This window comes from Strix aluco, chromosome W, assembly GCF_031877795.1.
Source record: "Strix aluco isolate bStrAlu1 chromosome W, bStrAlu1.hap1, whole genome shotgun sequence".
In the NCBI taxonomy this organism is placed as follows: Eukaryota; Metazoa; Chordata; class Aves; order Strigiformes; family Strigidae; genus Strix; species Strix aluco.
The window spans coordinates 25,587,635-25,600,505 of NC_133970.1; the positions used below are offsets into that span (position 1 = coordinate 25,587,635).

The 12,871-nt window shown below is 51.3% G+C and overlaps 1 protein-coding gene across 1 annotated transcript in view; it reads right to left on the minus strand.

Annotated features, from left to right (window-relative positions):
* Positions 1–4,987: 4,987 nt before the first annotated feature.
* LOC141917717 (forkhead box protein D1-like) overlaps positions 4,988–12,871 on the minus strand; it is a 98,569-nt gene continuing 90,685 nt past the window's right edge. Inside the window, 2 exon segments of the mRNA XM_074811122.1 lie at positions 4,988–10,969; positions 10,972–11,311. Of these exon segments, the coding sequence (XP_074667223.1) occupies positions 10,047–10,969; positions 10,972–11,077 (1,029 nt within the window). The 5' untranslated portion in view covers positions 11,078–11,311 and the 3' untranslated portion in view covers positions 4,988–10,046.

Genomic DNA, 12,871 nt, shown 5'->3' on the forward strand with positions numbered 1-12,871 from the left:
AATCACATGGTACAATTCTTTCTGATTGGACAGTTAGCTTTGCACATGCTCCTTAAGCTCTCTTCTGATTGGATGAGAACTGCCACATCGACATTGTACAAACTTCTTCTCTGCCCAGGCCAACACCCTGAAGTTTAACTTCCTGGGCTCTTCCTTATTCTTCCAGGGTCAGTCCCTCGTCACATCCTTGCTCATATGCAGGATTGCTCACACGTCCATTTTCTTGCAGGGACTCCTTCCGAATCCCCACATATCCCTCTTTTTGTTTTTGAGCAATCCAAACTCCTTGTGAGCTTTTTTGCAGCGATTGTCTAACACAAGAAATTAAAAATGGCAAAATAATAGCAAGCACAATAATCACAATAATTACAATGATTACTCCTTTTAACAATTCTTTGCTCATAATAAGTTGACCTTGCCAAAAGGTTGTGGCGTTGGTGCCAGCCTGGGTAATTTGAGCAATGGCATTGGCCTGTGAAAATTTCATTTTTGCCCAACTATCGTCTGACACAAACCCAATGAATTCTTGTGGGTCAAAGTGAGGGAATCTCAATAAGCATGTTCTGAATGGGTCCGACGGAGTAGCCATCGAAAGGCAGAAGGATTCTTGACCTGTCTCTTTAGCTATAGTTACCCATATGTCTGGTCAGGGAAACACTACTTTTGCTGGATGAGCATTAATCACTGTCAGAACCATCACAAGGCTTAGAATCACAAACTTGATCTCCTTTCCAAGGCCGCACCCAGCGAGATGGATCCCATCTAGTGCCGGTATCGGTAATAACGCAGGCATAGCCTCGACCCGTCATTGTTAGTTCCACAGGTCCTTTCCACTCTCCTATAGCAACATCTTTGTACTGAGCAAAAGCACCATCTCCACACCAGCTTATACCGGATTTCAGACCCATACTGTGTATTACTACTGGTGGTTCCTCCCTATCACCTGTGAGCCGTAAGTAATTTAACACATACACCGCTTTTGCAAGTCATTCTGCAGCAGCCAAGACCTCTTCCCCTTTTTGTTTTTGCAAAAGCGCTTTTAAAGTTTTGATGCGCTCTCTCCACTATGGTTTGCCCTGTGTGGGAATGTGGTATAGCTGTGATGTGACGTATACCCCAGAGTTGACAAAAAAAAAGGCAAATTTTTGAGAGGTATAGGCTGGTCCATTATTAGTTTCACGGGTCAATTGAACTAATTTTCCATATTCCCTGGTGCATTCCGCCCTACCGCGACGGTAACTTCTCACAGCTTAGTGCTTTTTCACAGTTCAGTGTTGCAGCTGTCCGCTGTTTTCCCTGCCCCCTTGGCACAGCTCAGCAGTTTCTTATCTATCTTCCAAGGCCTGTTCTTCATCAAACCCTAGCTATTGCTCAGAGGCTGTGTAAGGCTGACAGGCCAATGCCTCCCACATCTCCCCTTTGTTTTGCAGCAGCACCTGCAAGACTTATTTCGAGACTTTATCAATTAAGGGTTAGGCAAACTTCAAAAAACACAGCATGCTTAAAATAGTTTCACAGAATGCTAGAAACAATACAGCAGTTACAGTTATTAGGTAAAAAAGAGTAGGCTAATTTCAGTACCCATAACTAAGGGATATGACTAAATACTACAAAAATAAACAGTAAGGAAAATACGGAATAGCACACTTACTTAATGGGGTACTAACATTCAGATCCGCAATTGCTGGGGAACCCTGGATGCAGCGAGGATTTAGAGTGCCCTTCCTTGCAAACCGGAAATCCTACGCGATGCGTCCATCCGTAGGTGAGGCATCCAACATCGCTGCAAGCAGGTCCAGCTTCCCGGGCACCAACGTCAAGCTGACAGGCCTGTATTTTCCCAGATCATCCTTCTGACCCTTCTTATAGATGGGCATCACATTGGCCAGTTTCCAACCTGTCGGGACCTCCCCGGTCAGCCAGGACTGCTGGTAAATGATGGAAAGTGGCTTGGCGAGCACCCCAGCCAGCTCCTTCAGCACCCTCGGGTGTATCCCCTCCGGTCCCATAGACTTGTGTGTGTCTGTGTGATGCAGTAGGTCACTGACTATCTCCTCCTGGAATGCGGGGGGGTCATTCTCCCAGTCTCTGTCTCCTGGCTGAGGAGGCTGGATTCCCTCAATACAACTAGTCTTGTTATTAAAGACTGAGGCAAAGAAGGCATTAAGCACCTCAGCCTTCTCCTCATCACTTGTTACCATGTTTCCTCCTGCATCTAGCAGGGGATGGAGACTCTCCCTGGTCTTTCTTTTGCTACTGACATACTTATAGAAACATTTCTTGTTATCTTTGATTGCTGAAGCCAGAGTAATTTCCAGCTGGGCTTTAGACCTCCTGATTTCTGCCCTGCATAGCCTCACAGCCTCTTTGTAATCACTGTGAGTGGCTAGCCCCTTCTTCCAAAGGCTGTAAACTCTCCTTTTCTCCCTGAGTTGCAGCCAAAGCTCCCTGTTCAGCCAGGGTGGTCTTCTCTGTCACCGGCTTGCCTCACTGTGGATCCCTGTTCCCCAGCCAGAGACCCAGAATTTACCGCTGAGGACCTGGGGAGGACCACCCCACCCACCTTACGTTGTGCTTTGAGAAAGCCCTCTCCGGACACAGTAGAAAAGCCCCGATGTGAGCACGCTGGGGAGTGAGCTCTAGGACTCGCAGAGGCGCTGGCTAGACTGAGTTTGTCCAGAGATGATAGGGGTGTGCTTGGGGTGCAGGGGAAGGCGGGGGGCAGATGAGGGTCTCCGCCTCACATTCCAGCTCACCACTACGTCGTCGCAGGGAGGAAGGTGCGAAAGGAAGCAGCGTGGGTGGCTTAAGGAAGGCTGAACCTTTAATAAGGCAATAAATCAGGGAGAGGAGCATGAGGTAGTGTATGCAGGTGTCAAAACAGAGGAAAAGTCTGTTGGCCAACATGGCAGGGCAGGGCCTCCTTGCCCCTTTCCCAGGGGAGGGGAGAAGGGGGCAAGGCAGGGCACAGGCTCGACTATGTGCCGCAGTGGTGCCCCTGGGCCACAAGGGGGCCCAGGACGCATGTGGGGTCCTCTCCTCGCCAGGTCCTGGATGAGTATGCCCAGCGATGGGCTTTCCCCTTCTCTCTCTTCCGTCAGATCGGCACAAAAATCAGCAGAAGCATGGCAGAGGGAAAGGCCCTGTTCTCTCATTTCGGCACCCTGTGGCAATTGAGCCCCTACACCTCTCCCTGCCTACTCTCCTTGCTCCTTCCCACCCCTCCGCCTTTCCCCCCATTTGCTCGCTCTCTAACAGATTGGGATTACAGACCAAATTGTGAGTGATTTCAAATTCAATACCTTGCTCGGGAATGGGGGAGGGGTATGTGTGTGTATGTGTGTTAAGACCCAGCCTGTCAAAGTCCCTAATCAAACTGCTGGCGAAAGGGGATTCGCAGACAAAAGGAAACAATGGAAGTCTTATTAGATCATTTTTCTGGACATTGTTTATGGTCTGGAAGGGATCAATCGTTTCAAAATGCTACCAGTAAAAATGATCCTGTGTGGAATGCAGCTAATCCTATTAGGTTCCTGTCAACTGTTTCCACTCAATGAATCTTATTTTTCAGATCAAAGGTGCAGAACTCAATTGCCAAAGGATTTATAGTGCCAGGACTGGGCTCCCCCCCGCCCCCTCCCAGCACTGCATGGTGTCTCCAAACCCCCTGTGTGGATGCCGAAGGGCCGGTGCAGACATGGCGGCCACAGCTTGTTTATCCATGGAAGGACTGCCCCTGAGCCACGGTTTGTCCCGGGAAGTGGAGCACCCCCACACACTGGCCCAGCCCCTCGGGGCTCGTCTGAGGCCCTCCGTGGCAAGGGAGAGAAGGGGCAGTTCCGGCCTCTGCCGTGGGGCCGAGGGCCGCCCTGTCCCCTGCTGCTCCCGAAGGATCCAGAGCAAGGCCAGGGCAAGGCATCTAAGCAGCTAAACAGGTTTGCCCCAGGGAGCCATGCCCGCTGGCTTCAGCGGTTTTTTCGCTCACAGGGTCGTGGTCACAGCTCTTTCCCCTCTGTCCTTTGATGTCCCGAGCAGTCTGCCCACCTGTGGCACCCACTTGCTCCGCTCTGGGAGGCGTAAACAAGCCATTTCACAAGCCGCTTAGATGGTATTCTGATGGTGTCCCGGGTCTGCCGGGACAGGGTGGTCCAGGTCAGCCCACAACCCGCCCGCAGCCCACTCCCCTCACATTCTGTGTCGGGGCTGGTTATCAACCCAGACGCGTTCCATCGAGGGCAGCTGAGGTCTGCTCTCCCAGCAGGCCAGATACCAAGCCCACCACCCCCCCTGCTCTGCGCTGGACAATTTTTTTCAACAATGGTTCCTTTAATCGTGAACTATTGATCCGAAGAGACTGCCTTTCTTTACCCCTCCCTTCGTGCAGCCGACAGGTGGAATTTCACTGTATACATGTATATTAGAAAACTATCACTTTCATCTAGTGGTTCCTAAATAAGCAGACTTGACAGTATTTATTTTACAAAAAGAAAGCCTGAGGAAGATGACTCGTTTATCTTGATTGTGTGTATTTAATGTATACAGGTATGCATGTGCTCTCCCATAATGAAAGTAAGAGAAGCAGACCTGCATCCACCACAGTAGGAAGTGCCATATGCCCGGGTATTACAAGCACTTTCCAGAGCATGGGCATTTTCTGGAACGACTACTGCAGTGCTACAGATGTACGGGCGCGGGTTGGTAACTGCACCGAGTCCCGGGCACACATGCCTGAACATACAAACGTGTTTTGATGTACATAGATGGTTTCCTTTTGCATGAAGGGGCGAGAAATACCTTCGAATTAACTGTGGATAAGGCTTTCCCAGCCTCAGACAATGAATTAATGGAACACTTGAAATCTCTAATTTATCCTTTTGCTTCCAACATAAATTGTATAATTTATCATCTAAATATGGGGCCCCACAGACTTCTGCATGCTCCATCAACGAAAAGGAAACTTAGAATCAATTCAACAGGTCTCTTGTGATTTGGAGAAAGGGCAAGTTTAATTATTTTGATAAAAAAAACCCAAACAACTTTCCCTCTGAATTCAGTTCAACAATAGCATTTCTGAAATTGGCTAGACACTGCATTAAAAAAAAAAAAGCAATAAAAAAGCCTTCTGTACAGTCCAGCCCATAATTGTTTCTACTTTCTTGGCACTCCGAGGCTTACGTCTCTTCTTCTCAGAGGCACAGATATTGAGGGCTGCGCCCTGCCAGGTGGCCGGTGGGTGCCCGGCGCGGGGCATGCAGACAGCCGCCTGGAGCTGGCAGTGTGGCCAGATGAGAGCCCCTCTGCCCCTGTCCGCGGCAGTTTGGAGCCCTGCACTGAAGGTGTGGTCGTACGAGGCACATCTTCTGCAGAGGTCCCCTCGGTGATCCCCGCCAAGCTGCCCCCGGGTGCCTCCCCGCTCTTATGGGTGGGCTCGGCGCAGAACACCGTTGCAGCCATGGAGGATCTGCCTTGCTGCGCAGCCGCAGCTCTGCCCTGCAGCCTTTGCCTCTCTTTTGGGTCGAGCCTGGAGCTGAGCAAAGGTCTGGGCTGAGCGGTGGGGAGGGGGCCGCCTGGGCTGCGGAGCAGGTGGCCCGCAGCACCCCTCCGTGAGGGGACCAGCAGAGGAGCACGGCACAATTCTGCAAGAGAAAAAGGAATGAGCAGTTTACTGATCTGGGGCTTGCTTGCAGGTCTCCGCCTTGGCCCAAATTGATGAACACCTATCTATGCAGAGACAACGAATGCGTTTGGTACAGCAGCATGGATCCGAAAGCAGCTCGTTAGCATTGGGAGTCCCATTTTCCTGCACACACGTACATACACATATGCATGTATCTTTACTCCATATCTCAGTCATGCTTTGAAGCGCAGGAAGGTGCAGTGAGCGGAGAGCCCAACACGGCTGCTCGACGTCGCTTTCACAGTGGGGTTGTGGAAGGAAAGGACGCAGAAGAGCTGCAGTAACCTGTGGCAGGTCACCAAGGACGTCCAGGTGCGTGGAGAGGTAAGTGAGGGGAGGAGGAGGCAGAGGGCGAGCGGACACCTACCTGCTCTGGAGGTGCTCGGCTGCAGGCACACAGCTTCCAGCCACTGCTGGGCACTGGGGGCCCACCAGTGTGTGCAGCCCAGCACTGCGCCGAAAGAGAAGCGGACGAAACTTCACTGCGGATGGGGGAGCCACTGGTAACAAGCTGAAAAACGGATCTGCTTTGGTTAGCAAGTTCCAGCACAGGGAGTGTTTGACCATGATGACAATTTCCATGATTTCTGTCGAATACAAAATTATCAGAGACTACTGAAGTACTTACTGTAAGTAAGGGAAATTATTACATACAGATCAGAGTCTGTGCCAAGGGTCCACCAAACCAGACCCACTTTCCAACAGATTCCCACACAGATTCCCACAGGTGCCTCTTGCTACACCAGAAAAATGCCCAGGAGCGAATGTATGGGCCAAAGGAGCTGCGGCTGGGGAAGATTTGGGAGGAGACCAGCTTTCGGGCCGGGAAGCCGCGCACACAGGCCCCGCAGATTGGCTGGGCCCCGGAATGCACTGCCCACACGCAGTTTACACCGGTGCCGACAGAGCCTGTGTGATATCGGCCCCATCTGCACAAGGCAGGAAGAGCACTGTCTGCAGACATGCAAACTGATTAGCTTTGAAACAGGGTAGGGAAGGGGAAATTTCTTTTATAGGGGATGTGAGACGGGACCTAAAACAGTCCTGCTTGGGAGAGATGTTATACAAGATGCTTGAAAAGAAATATTTTTTTAAAAACTAATTAAAAATATAGAAATCACCTAACAGAAACAAAGAAATGTGGAAGGAAATGTTTCTGGATAGAAACACTGTGTGTGGCATAAAAAGCGATTGAATACATAAGGGTTTCATTAAATTCCCAATAGATAACATTTGTCTAAATCTATCCCTAGATTAAAACTCTACATAATAGCACCATAAACTAAAAAGTTTCTTTTTGTGTGGTCCTTCTGGAGGAACTGATTGAAACATTAGCCCCCATGTAGAGCAATCCCTTCCCAATTTAGCTCCAGTAATTTGTCTCTCAGCCCTACGGGGATATGATGAGAAAAGGAGACAGGTTAATGAAGCCACACTTTGAAGTTGGAAGGAGGATAAGGAGGCGACGCCATCCTATTTGTCCCACCAGTTTGTTTATTAGGGCACAGCCTATTTTGGAGGGATTGTTCAACTAGGCTTTATCCCTGCGAGAACTACTGTTCTATCCCTCTGTTCGCCTTAAAAGCCGGGGGGGGGGGGGGATCGCGGTCCATTTGCATGCGAATGGGGAGCTGCGGCCTGGAGATGCTGAGAGCCCATCAAAGGGCTGTGGGGCTGGCGCCTTTTGTGGTGGCACCTGCTCCGGCGCCGGGGCCGTGCTGCACCGTGCAGCGCAGCGGCGCCGGCTCCCGGGCCTGCCAGGCCCTGGGACCGAGGCCAAGCGGCTTCCCGGAGGACTTGGAGAAAATAAGTGAAGGAGTGTGTGTGTGTCACAGCCCCCTTCCCCGACCACTTTCCTCAGCACTTAAAAAAATAAAATCACACCACATACTGCAGTTTCTTCTGCAGGCAAGTTTCCAGCTTGCCTACCAACTTCCAGGTGAAGGCCCTGTCCACACACAGTGCAGACAACCATCATAAAACATGGAAGGAACAAGCTGCCTAGCAGTTTCCTTCTCATATACCTTTGAACAAAGTTTGCCTCTTAATAAAGCTGAGGAAAGGTCATCAGACATGCTCGGACCACGCCACCTGCCCGGGCATGGGACGGCCTACATGCACGGGATGTCACCTCACTCCCCAGGGTTTTCTGCGAGGAAGCCAAGAAAACAAATAACGGGTTGCTGGAACCTGCTCTTCATATTTAACTGCATGGGGGCAGCGCAAAAATTCACATGGTTTCTCACCCCGAGCTGCTGCTCAAGCAGCCAGAAAACAGACGGACCACAAGCAGCACCCTGCCTTGGGGGAGCCCGGTAGTGCCGCGGTCACAGCTAGACCCACCTTTTCCCTCTCAAAACTTTTTCCCCTCAAAACTTTTCCCTTCTTGATTTTAGCTGTATCTCCGAGGGGCGCCTAAGCCAGGCTCGGTACCCTGCACTGGACCGGCGCAGCAGCCCGGCATTTCCCCCCTGTGGGCCCCGGCGGGGAGCGCTGGCCTGGCTGGGCCTGGGGAACTCAAGTTAATCATTCCCTCGTGAATAACGATGCATTGTCCCCAAAGGGCAAGTATGCGATGTCTCTGGGTTCTTTTCCCTTTTATTCTAAAAATTAAATGGGACTATATGCAGTTCTCCTCTAAGGGACCCGGGACACCCAAAGAGGCCCTCCAGATGTATACTGTGACTAGAACCCAGCAGAGATCATACATCCAGTTTTTCCGCTCATTGAAAACCATTATTTTAACCCCACATTGCTACAAACAAAACAGAAAAGCATCACTTTTCTATCCACGAGAATACTCAAAACCAAGGCAATGAGGTACTTCGATACATAAAAGCATGTAACCACACCTTTCCCTCCCCACTCCAAAGAACACTAAAAGACATTCCTCTTTTTTTTCTTTTATGAAAATTCACATAATTTATCCTTGAATCTACTAAATTGTTATAAATAGTCGTATTTGAAAAGCGCCTTCCTGATTTGAAAAACAAGTGTTCCTAGTCCATAACAAGCAACCACTCTTAAAATGTATGATTCTCTTTTCACGTCTAAGCTTCGAATATTTGAGGCGAACTTTTTGGTTAAAAAAGGATTTTAGTCTATGAAATAGATATCAATCTTATGCATGTTAAGATAAGAGTTCAAAATAAAAAAAGCTCCTTTCATGGTTTGGTTCATACACTTATCCTTACTTCAATAGCTTGTGCATTTAATCAGCTTATCACACGAGGATATTTCAATGCTCATTTTATATTATATGTATTGAAAAGTAGAAACACATGTCGTATTATCACCATAGAAACATAAGAGGCTAGGACAAATCTCTCTGAAATTCAGTACATGCCCCTTATTATTATTTTCCTTTGGGCCTCTTGGAAACCAAACTGTGATGCGGTTGTGATTTAGAACTCACCCAAAAATATAAAAATAGTTTAAGACCGTCTTTTTAATCAATCCTGATTGGATCCTTACAGAACTGGGTTTTACTCCCGTGAGAGAGACCTCTTTCTCTGCTAGGGCTAACAATGGTTTGACTGTGAAGATCATATTCTGATCTTCTTCACGGTCAAATCCAGTCATAATAAATTTCAAGCTGTAAAATTCCTTGGCTATTGTGCTATTAATACTGAAGAAAAAAACTATCAATGTCGCAAAGAAGGGAGAAGTACTAAGGAGGGAACGGTCCAAAGCCAATTGGCTGGGGTCCTTTGGTCTTTTGGTTTGGTTGCTTTGGGGGTTTTTTTTGAAAATTAAAAATTTTATTTTTGAAAATGTGTAAAAACTTTACATTAAAATGGTACAATAATACTTGCCAGTAATTTTTAACAATATTATTTGTAAAGAATATGCATAAAGTACAAAATAAAAGCTCCGCAAGTCTATTATAATCCAAAACAAAGCTTAAAATAAGAAATTATAATCTTGACTTTCTTCTGTGTAAACATGTTAAACTTTTCTTTTATAAAAGTACACGAGACAAGTATACTAAAATGCAAAAGTATTGCTTTGCTATGCTCCCTCAAGCCTTTTTTTCCCTGTACATTACTCTTTTTAAGCTCTTAGACCTGAGAATCTCTGAACTTTAACGGTTTAGAGACGTGGGGTTTTTTTGGGTTTGTTTGTTTGTTTGTTTGTTTTTTAAGGAGTAACGAGTAGCTTGCCAAATAGCATGACCGTCTGCCCATGCAGCATCTAGACCTGGCTTTGCATAAATATAGGTCCCGGGCGGCCCGCCGGCCGCGGAGGACGGCTTCCGAGCCCCACCACGCAAACCCCGCAGCTCCACTGCTCGCGGAGTCTGTCGGGCATCCGAGAGGCGAAGAAAGGAGATAGTCCAGATCCTACCTTCGGAAAGACTCCGAAATCCTTAACAGTTAGAGATCCGGGCCGCGAAACCGGGGACAGCGGGCAGGGCAGTGGCGGGGGGCAGGCCGCCGCCAGGGCTCCCCAGCGAGCGGTCCAGGCCCGGCGCCGCGGCCGACTGCGAGGCGCAACTGCTGCCCGCGTCGGGGCCGCTCCCCTCCCCGATGATGCTCTCAATGGAGAAGGGCGAGCGAGCCAGCGCTGCGCCGCTGCCAGGCTTGCCGGCGTGCAGTGAGGCCGCCAGCGCCGGGCCAGGCGGGTGCGCGTATCCGTGGGGCGTCCGTGCCAGCTCCGCCACCGGCAGCAAGGGGCCTTGCGGCGCAGCGGCGGCGGGCAGCGCCGATCCGGGGACGCTTCCGGGAGCGGCGGGGGGCTGGCAGACTGGCGGGGAGGAGTGGTGGAAGGCGAAGAGGGTGGAGTGGGGGTGGTAGGGCTGGAGCCGGAGGCCGTAGGCGCAGGGCGGCTGGGGTGGGGGCTGCGGGAGGAAGGCGGCGGGGTCCACGGCGCGCAGCAGTAGCTCAGGCGCCGGGAGCTGCTGCCGCTTGAAGCGCTTTCGGCGGCGCAGGAAACTCCCGTTGTCGAACATGTCGGCGGACTCGGGGTTCAGCGTCCAGTAGTTACCCTTGCCCAGGTTGCCGGGCTCCCGGGAGATCTTGACGAAGCAGTCGTTGAGGGAGAGGTTGTGGCGGATGCTGTTCTGCCAGGCGGGGAACTTCTGGTAGTAGTGGAAACGCCCGCTGATGAACTCGCAGATCTCACTCAGCGTCAGCCGCTTCTTGGGGCTCTGCAGGATGACCATGGTGATGAGGGCGATGTAGGAGTAGGGCGGCTTCACCAGGCTGTTCTTGCCGCCGCCGCCTGCTGCCGCCGCCTTCTGAGAGCCGCGAGCCGCCGGACCCGTCCCCGCCGCCCTCCCCGCCGGCGGTGGGGCTGCGGCTCCTCGTCGTCCTCCTCGTCGTCCTCCTCACTTACCACATCGATGTCGGTCTCCTCAGCCAGCATCGACGCCTCGGACATCTCCGAGCTCAGGGTCATGGCGCGGCGGCGGGGCAGCGCATCGGTGGCGGCCGGCGCGGCGCCGCCAGGCCCCTATGCCGCTCCGCGGAGAGCCGTCCCGTCGCCGCGGGCAGGCGGGCCGCTCCGAGCCGCGCCGGCCGCCCAGGGTGGCTGCCGCCCCGCGAAGACGCTCCTGCCGCCCTCTCGGAAGCGGCGGCTGGTTTGGATTTTGTTTCGGGGTATTTTTAAAATTTCTCTCTCTCTCTCCCCCCCCTGTTTTTTTGTCTTTTGTTCTTTGGTTGGGGGGGGGGGAGTGTGCCGCCGCACCTGGAAGCCGGTTCCCCCTTCTTTCTCCTCACCTCGGCCCCCAGACATTAATGGATGCGGAGCAGGTGGGAACGCGCCTAGTCCTGGGAGGAGGAGAGGGAAGAAGAAGGAGGAGGCTGGCGAGGAGGGAGGTAGCTTGCCGGGCCTTAAGAAAGACTGTGGCCGAGTCCCAGAGAGGGCGTCCTTCCTCCCCCGCGAGGGGGCCCATCACAGGGCTCCCAGCGTCAGAGCGCGGCGGGGTGAAGCGGCGGTCCCGGGCGGCGCCGTGCCCCCTCCCTCTGCAGGGCGCCTCGTCGCCCGCCCCGGACCCCCGCACTCGCCCCACCAGGATGGACTATGCTGGGCCGCGGAGTGACCGGGGCCATCTTTAGTGGAAAAGGGGGGGAAATAAAAACGCTCCCCCCCCCCCCCCAAAAAAAAGTGTAGGTCTGTCCCAAAGTGCTGGAGCATCTTCCCAGGATCCTTCCGAAGGGTGCCGGGAGCTCTGCGTCTTCCTAGGCTGCCCCTGGGTCCTGCTTCCCGTGGGAAGGAAGAAAAGCGCCTTATCATTGAGATTTGAGCGCCGCGTCGCTGTTTCCTCGCCCAGCGCTTCGCAGCGAGAGGTAGCATGGGGCCGGCATGAGGCGGGGGCTGCGGAAAAGCCCTGCCGCCGGGGTGCCGGTGGGGGCGGCCGGGAGGTGACTTGGCGAGAAAGAGTATTTGGCAGGACATGTCTCAAAGCCCTCTAAAAGAAAGTTTTTTCCCCCCAAAATCAGGCCGGAGAGGGAGGTGGTGAGTTGTTATGATATAGGAATATTAAGAAATATGTATAACTATAGAATAGTTAGCCATAGTAAACTTGAATTGTCCATTTAAACTAAAAATTCTTTTGAGCTGTAAGAACAAGGCATTTCTGAACTGTGAGAACAAAGAACACAAGCTTACATAAATACAGATAGAGGCCCGAAGGACAGAGGATGTAGCACCAGGGTGACAAGAGATATACGGGCATTTTATGACTCAGTGAAGTGAGACTGGGGCCTCTGACACCCGGAGATGGAGGACATCTGTGATCTGTAATTCAAGAGGATGACTCCCCATTCAAGGATGTGCACCGCATAACAAACACAAGGACCAATTACCAAAGGATGCGCATCACACATCAAACATGGGAACCAGGAGGGATGGCTCCACTCAAGGATGCACATTGCATCACGTTTCCGATAAGATGGAGGAAAGCATGACAATGTTGATACATTTATGGCCTAAACGGATGACTCCTATCTCAAGGATACGCATCACGTTTCAGATAAGGCAGAAGGAACTGTTGATACAAAAACTTTAGGACTAATTACACTTTATTATGAATATGTATGTTTGTATTGTAAGACCTTATGAATATGTATAAGTTACCTGCATTTAAGTCGTGGATTCACTGGCCTAGGTGTGCACGTTTGGTGGAGAGATCCCCCGTGCACCCAGCGCTGTAATAAAGAATGCCTGCTTTCTAACACTCTGACTTTTGAG